Source organism: Pistacia vera, unplaced genomic scaffold (genome assembly GCF_008641045.1).
Source record: "Pistacia vera cultivar Batoury unplaced genomic scaffold, PisVer_v2 Contig206, whole genome shotgun sequence".
In the NCBI taxonomy this organism is placed as follows: domain Eukaryota; kingdom Viridiplantae; phylum Streptophyta; class Magnoliopsida; order Sapindales; family Anacardiaceae; genus Pistacia; species Pistacia vera.
The window spans coordinates 1,363,540-1,372,230 of NW_022196009.1; the positions used below are offsets into that span (position 1 = coordinate 1,363,540).

At 29.2% G+C, this 8,691-nt stretch overlaps 1 protein-coding gene across 1 annotated transcript; it reads left to right on the forward strand.

Moving 5' to 3' along the window:
- The first annotated feature begins 5,516 nt into the window (after nt 1-5,516).
- On the forward strand, nt 5,517-8,690 carry LOC116129049. The gene is made up of 6 exons (XM_031414794.1): nt 5,517-5,605; nt 6,252-6,401; nt 6,788-6,861; nt 7,016-7,134; nt 7,775-7,858; nt 8,265-8,690. The coding sequence occupies exons 1-6, from the start codon at nt 5,599-5,601 to the stop codon at nt 8,356-8,358; spliced, it is 528 nt and encodes a 175-aa protein (XP_031270654.1). The 5' UTR covers nt 5,517-5,598; the 3' UTR covers nt 8,359-8,690.
- The last annotated feature ends 1 nt before the right edge of the window (nt 8,691 follows it).

The following is an 8,691-nucleotide window of genomic DNA, read 5'->3' on the forward strand; positions in this document are numbered from 1 at the left end:
AATCTTCATAACATATTACTGAATTTTAATATATCAATGATTATTTAGAATTAACCCTACTGATGATACCTGCATTCCAAATTATATTATTCAACAAAAAATCTCCAGTCGCATAATCCTGTATCCTAACCATTGTAACATTAAATTATCTGTTTTGAAAATACTATAAATCCAACAATTTCCACTACTATTTCATATTCAAAACACGTGCTAAACAATTTCTAATTGTGATAAGCCAATAGTAAAACCAATAATAAAGTACATTATTAACATAACATGCAAAAGATTTTCCAACACATGATACCATGTTATTAGCCATGATTTTTTTGTTTTACATTTGACTGCATGTCATTGATATGAGTTGTAATATATATATAAAAAAGATTTGCTATCACATATAGCTTAATATAATTCGTGTTCATATTTTTGGTATAATGACATATATAATAACCTTACTTAGTGAAGCTGATCAATCATGTATGTCCCTATTAAATAAAAACCAAACTTCACATTCACATTAAATATTTTCATTTAGATAACGTAAATTTATATAAACCTAAAACGTTTTATACCTAAAATGCATTTGATAATAATGTGAAGAATTAGAAATATTAATGTAAAATGAAAGGTTTGGAAAAAACTAATGCTTCACATTCCCTGCCAATGATTTATAATTAATAAATAAATGTTGCACGTTAATTTGACATTATAGGAAAAGTTTTTTCACTTCTTGAACAAATGTTCTATTTTTAAACTTGATTGTCGAATACCAACTATTAAATTTTTATAGTTGAAACTTCATTTTCAACTCGGAGAACAATTCGGCATTCTAAAAGTTTGTCAATATATTTAATCATTAACATACACCTAAAAACAAACACTTCACATTCAAATAAAAAATGTATAAACATTTATTAACACATTCATATCCTATGTTTATAAATATATGTCAATATTACATTTAATATATAATATACAGTTTATACACGTTATAGAACGGATATTAATCGATTTGATAACTGTGTGTGTCGAACAATTGAAATGTTTCCTTGCACATTGTTCGAACAATTGTTTTGATCTACTGCCATAACATTTTTACCAAACCTTTTATAATAATAATTAAACTACCAATAAATACTTATTACCGTTTCATTGCATGCTATACAATAGTTTTTTTTATCTTCTGAACCTGTGATTATTTTTTAACATATGTCTTTTCGTTTTCATCATTCATTTTGTATCGTCATTAAAACCGACTTTTGATATTTATTTCTTTATAAGGTTAAGAAAATTTGTATCGTAATGCATTCAGAAAGTACTAAATTTGTATTGTGCTTTGCTTCTACTGTTTATTTTGCAATGACAGACAAAACATCAAATCTGAGAACTTGGAAACCGGTAACAACATTTTACTCATTTTGCTATGTTTTTTTATATACAAACCTCTTATATTGTTTAGTTTTCATAAAACTAACAATTTTTTCTTATTTTCAATAGTTGAATAGCCTATAGCAGACAATGGAATTGAGATAGATATAGAAAATGTTTGCACCAACGTAGAGAATATAAATACTGAAAGACAGAAAGCGAAACATCCATTGATAGGTTGGATATCATGCATTCAACAATCACTATTATTTCTAATCTAATGATTGGATATAGATTGCTGCAAACGAAAGGAACTGACAAATCATCAGGATAAGAAATGAAGAATGCCAAGTACACTTTCTTTTATAATTAATCTATAATAAATAAAAACAATACATTGAATTCCAAAATACAATCAATGGCTTATGTTTCTCATAATTACATATTACATTTTCCAATAACATCTTAAGTTTTTTATGTTTTTGGTAACAACCCATATTCCGAACAATAATAGTTACAAAGTTCATAAAATAATTTTAGCAACACATTAATATTCAGCAATGAAAAATAACATATACATAACATTAACCTAAAAGAATCAAAAATATATACTTGTTCATCTTAAAATCATTTTATAACCTAAAAATAAATCCGTAACAAATAACCCACCTAAAATTAATTTTAAGCATGATAAATTATAATTGGTGAATGAATAAGAAAAATCATAATTATAAAAAATGGAAATATCATATTCAACACTGCACCTTATGAAAAAAAACAACAAATTATCACAAAGAAAATTACATATAATTATTTATCCAACTCCTTTGCCGGATTGTTGAAATTTTGGTTTTGCGACCATGCTTTTTCCCAGGTTTTGATTGGCGAGGTATATCTACTGCCCTCAGCAGATTTTGAAACATTTGAACTAAAACATATCCTTCCATTTCTCCACAGAAAAGGATATGATTCATATGTTTTCATGTACATAAAACCAAACTTTATAAGTATTTCTCAAAAAAATCAAAAATTCAATTAAAATAAACTATTTCTATAATATAACAAACGCATATAGTATGCAAAAGAACATATCTTCAAAACAGTTTCAAACAACACATAAAAAAAACATGATACCGTAAAAATAATTAAATAAATCAGACAAATATAAAGCATATATGATTAATAATGTAAATCAAATTCTATATATTTAAATGCTTCTACATTCCCAAAAAACCAAATATTCTATATACTTTTTAAAACCAAAAAACTATCAAACTGTCTTAATTGCGGCAAAAAAATCATAAAACTATATGGAGGTGTTTGTCTAAGAGTATAAGCGGTCAAACAAGTTTATAAACTCTAAAATTAAGTTGACGTGTGTGTTTATAACCTTTTTGAGCTTATAAGCCAAAAAAAAAATAAGTTGAGGGGGAGGTACTTTTTTTTTTTTCACTTAAAGCACTCTGATTTAAGCTAGTTTGACCAAGTATATTACCACATTATCCTTATTAATTTAAAATTCCATAGTATACCCTTATTAATATAGTACCTTTTTTAGTTATTTTATAATAAAATGTACTTAAGTCACATTTTACCAAACACGTTAATTACTTATCATTTACTTTAAGTACTTTAACCAAACACGTAATTGCTTAAAATTTTATGCTTATAAGCTAAAATTAACTTATAAGCACTTGTCGCTTATAAGCTAATTTTCATAGCTCAGACAAAACACCCCAATTGTATCATTTATATGTTCTGCCAACAATACGTTTTCAACACACTTTGCAAACAACACAAATACAAACAAATTAATTCCATAACAAACATACCACTTCAAGTTTACCAAGCACATTTTCCAGCTTTAAAGCAAGTTTATGGTTCTCCTGAGTTAAAATTTCAATGTGTTTTTTTTAAATAAAAAACAACACACACAAAAAAAAAAAAAAAATAAATCAATACAATAATTAAAGGTCATTATAAAAAACATACTTTACTAGATGGTTTGGGAACTAAAATATAAACTTATGTATGTGAATTGACATGTACAAGAATTATCATGAGATGTAACCTTGCTTGTACTTTCTATTAGTTATATCAAGTAATCAATTTTCTGTTCCAGATTTTTCTCTTTCCTAATGGACTCAGAACTCTCCATACTCAGTATGTTAGTCTTGATCTTCTCTTCACTTTCACTATGAATAATAGAACAATCAGATGCTCAATATCTTCATTTCGCCTTTCAAGATCTGTTCTTGAAAATGAGCAGAACAGTAATATTAATTATAACAAGGCGCTTTCCTTTCTTCAACACTTGATTTGAGGTTGTATGCTATCAACGGTACATACCTACTACTTCATAGAAAAAAAAACATAATATAATCAATATTGCAAAAATATAAAAGCCCAACACACATACTTAATCATCACTTCATTATCCATGCATATCAAACAAAGCTCATAATATAATATAAACAACAGTTTAATAACTCAAACAATAAGAAAAAACCAAATAAAGCTTCCATTTCTTCAAACTTGACTTCAGGTCTCCATGTACAATAAAATTTCAAAAATCAATCTTGCAAAACTAAGCCCAAACACATACTTAATCCTACTCTCATTATCCGATGTATATCAAACAAAGCTACACAATATATATAAACAAACAGTTTAATAACTCAAAGTAAAAAGAAACGAAATAAAGCTTCCCTTTCCTCATCACTGATTACAAGTCTCCATGCTATCAACATACCAAAACAAAAACATAACGGAAATGTATTCGCAATCAAATTTCAACAAAACAAAGACTTGCAAACAAAAAAGAAAAAGAGCGAAATAAATATACTTACATTCTTACAAATGTTGTTTAGATACTGCAGAAGCTTTAAACAAACCAAAAGCAATAGTCGAAGAAACGGAGGCAAGACACTAACACATACAAAACGGCGAGGTAATGACGCTGAAAGTGTACTAAAAAATACCCTATTAAATAGTGAACCAATTTGAAATAAAACCAGCCCAACAATGATAGTGCATTAACTATCGGGTCCAAAAAAATAACAACTTAACATTATTCCAAAAGTGTCCAATTCAAAAAACACTTAATTAATATTACCATTTTGGATTAAAATATTTGACAATATATAATTTGAAACGTAATATATCCAAATCAGTATACATACGATTAATTTTAGCAAATTCAATTAAATAAGATATATAAATGTGTAATAATGAAAAAAATACTATTATTAATTTTTATCCACTGTATCAGAAAAACCTATAATAAAATATTTCTTTTCACTCAAAATTTATAGCAATTAAAATAAAATATTATTCATTAATGGAACTTGAATAATGTCAAAATGAAATTCATAACCAAATAAACATGATCCAAAAGATAAACAACATGTCGAAATCCAATTTCAAAAGCAACACGTCGACCTTCAACTAGTGATAATGTTATATGTTAATAGTGTAAGTGTAGGATTAGTAGTTTGTGGGAACTTTCTAATAAACCCTTTTTTAAGGGGTAAAATAAAAATAATAATTAATTTTTATTAAATTGATGAATTGATTATATATATACGAATTTGTCCCTTAGTTTTTTTTTTCTTCCAAATTTATGTGGGTTAAGTGGTAATCACCTAATTTCAACATAAATTTACTAAAAACAAATAAATCCGATTTTTTTTTTTTTTTTTTTTTTTTTTTTTTTTTTTGAGAAGGGTCAAGGTACTGCGGCCATCGCGCCCAATCATCGTAGCGCCTTCTCACTTTTCATCGACTCAAACACCTGTGCCGGTAAATCTACCACCGTTGTAGCTATAACAGTTATTTTAACTAAATTTTGCGGCAAGTTTCGACAAACGAATAGTAAATAAAAAGTGCATCAGGAAAACAATTTCTTCAAGCGATCATTTTTAACAGCTAATTCTACAAGTTCGCTTGTGCATCTCACCTGTTCGATGAAACACCCAAATTGGGATTTCTTTCATTTTGCACACTCCAATGCTGATGCATTATAATGAATTGCTGTGTTACATAAGCATATATTTTATGCTTCATTTGATAGTTTCTTTTTTCACATCATTAACTTAGATTTTTTCTATTCATTCATTCTTTTACTTCTACTTTATTGTTTTTGTTCTTACATTCTTGCTTCTTCTTTTTTTAGTCCCGCAGATTACAGGTTTTGATTAACTCGCTGTAGAAGCTTAACTGAGAGCAAACATGGATGGTATGTAAAAGCTGCTAAACTTTCTATAATCAATTTCGTATCAAAAAAATAAAAATAAAAATAAAAATCCTAACCTATTATTATTATTGTTAACAGAAACATTTCGGTGTGTGAATCATCAAGAAACTTTGTCACATTCAAACTCCATTTTTTTTTTATAACTTTCTGCAACTCATACGCCTAATAGAATGAGTGGTTGAAAATATATTTTAGATTTTTTTGGTTAATGTGCCCCTAGTAAGTTTGATGGTGTTTATGTTTCGAGTAATACTACACATACAATATTGTTATACAACATTATGTGTGATAAAATATGATTGGCTGATTTTAAATTAAATTAAATTTTCATCCAACCATCCTTTGCCACATAATGTTATATGAGAATGTTGTATGTGTAGTATTATTCTTATGTTTCATCAATTCTTTATTTGGCCTTTAAGAGTTTTCATTTCAGTGGCCTATAATCTAGTTCTTGATTTTATTTTATTTTTTGAATTCCTCCCACTAAGTTAATATTTGCCTCATAAGGTTTACACCTCACTCTGTTACGTGCCTTATGTTAATTCCTTTGCATGTTAAAAATGCTAATTACTTTTTAGACCTATAATTGGATTCATGACTTTGGTTGTTACTTTGTGGGCTTCAGTTGATTCACAGCCAACAATGGAGGAAACTATCTTGGTTGGTGATGATCTAATGACGGGGCCGCCATCCCCTATCATCCCACCAGAAATTGCTTCTCATGTTCTTGAAGGTGTTGATTTATGTGATGGGATTCTAAGAAATCTGTTCCTCTGTAAGTCTTTATTTCTAATAGTTGAAAAATGTTTCAAATTAGCTTTTGGAATGGTTCTATATTTTGCTAGTGTCAGGTTAAGTCTTTCTATGAAGTGGTCTGTAAGCCATGCTGCTTATATTCGCACCATAATAAAAATTGTGGAGAACTAAGGTCCTTTTCTGCGAGGCCTTAATAAACCTGAAATATAGTAATTGCGTCTATGACTGCTGAATAATGACTGTTTGAATGTGTATTAACGAAATCCAGTATCAGAGTGAATAATTGGGTCAACATTGAATTCTATAGTGTGTCTGACTTGTAATGGTACCACATTCATGGTTTCCAGTATTTTAGTTGAATCAAAATACGCTTTTAAGAGTAATTTATCTCTCTTTTTATTATAGGCTTGCAAATCAATGACATTGAGCCATTCTGTCAGGAGGAGATTGCTTTGTATCGAGAATGTTCTGAAAAGAGGGTGAGAAACTGTTATTTCTGTTGGTGTCTGCTCTGTTTTTCTTTTCCCCAATGTTTAATATGTAAAATGGGCTTTTCTGAAACGTCTCTATTTTTCTGAAACGTCTCTATTTTTCATACTGCTATGTCAATTTCTCTGCAAAATTGAGTTGCAGGATAAGGAACTACGGCAGAGGCTTCAGGATAGTGAGCACAAATTGGGATTATCAATGCCTTTAGCTCAAGCAAAGGAAAGAGCTGCTCAGCTTGAATCAGAAGTCACATCACTGGAAAGGTGATTTCTGAAGTGATGGATTATTTACTTCATATGTTTATAGGCTCATGAAATTTTATTAATGATGGTATAATGACTCAATCATGTCAGTTAGAGAAATTATATTAAACTTCTTTTAATTGGATAAATGCTAAATTATGTGGAAAATTTCTTATTGTTAAATGTACTCCCTAAAATTTTCTGGTTTTGCCCCTGCGCTTTGATATCTGTCAAATAAAATGTAGATGCGGAGATAATTGCATCACTGAATCCATGGGTCCACGGGCCCTGGCAGATATAATCCCTGTCATAGTATGGTTTCTATATCACTTAGCAGACTCAATTTGACGGATTGTCTTTTGCGATCATTTTGACAATTTATAGCTTGTGATATAGATAATTATTATCCTCTGCCTTGTTGCTGCTCCTGCCTCTCTCTGCTACATCCTTATGATTCAAATAACAGTTTACCTGTCTTTAACCTATTGGATCAGTATTGAAACATAAGGACCTAACAGTCAAAAGTAGTGATAGCCAGTCATATTCATTTATTTAAATTGCATATCTCTCTACTATAGTACCCAAAAAAAAATAAAAAAATTCTTTTTGTATGATTTTCTCTTTGGAAATTACTTGGCACTTATTACTTTGATATTTGCAGACGCTTGATTCTTGCTAGTGGAATGGAAGGAATAGAAGGATTTCGTCAGAGATGGAGTTTACATGGTCGTTTTACAGATACCAAGTAATCTTTGTAACATTTATAAATCTTGCTTAGAAGGCCTTTCTTATTGGTGGCTTACTACTAGGAGCTTAACCATTGGATTGATAAGTCTTTTGTTTCATAAGTCTAAAATTATTATTTAATTTTTTTTAAAAGAAGATAGTAAAAAATGTATGAGCTGTCCAAAATTAAAATCTAGTGAGGTAAAGGTAGATCAGGCAAATGGATTTTCACTGAGAGGACCATATTCCCTACAAATATCTAGATATGCGAATTGGATATACCCTGAATCAGCCTGAACTATTAGCTTTATAAGTCTTGCGAGTTCTTAACTATGAACAACTAGACCTTATATAGTCATTGATTATTTACAGTTATCAATTTCTGCAATAGTCTAGTTAAATGGTTTTTCTTAATATTTTTGCAGGAAGAGGCTAGAGTCCTTAAAGCAGGGAATGGAGAATAGAAAAAAGGATGAACCAGCGGTAGTTCCAACTGGCAAAAAATGGTTCTTTTGGTGAAGGGTGTTGCAGCGTTTTGTTAAATTTCATCACGCAGACAAGAACAAACAAACAATATACTCCACGCATTCAACATGCTTCAACTCACGTGAGTCTGCTGCATCATAAAACTTTCCTGTGAAGCCTTTGACTGCCTTATCAATTTTCTTAAAACATGCAGTGAAAACTGTGATGTAGCCCAGGGTTTTCTCCTGTTTAAATTATTAAATATATATTTTGAATATTCTAATATCAAGTAACTGAGTAAGCATGTGTTGTTTAGGAAAATTTCTAGCCAGAGCTCAAGTGCAGCATGTATACACACTTCATGAAATAATTTAATTTATTGATCAT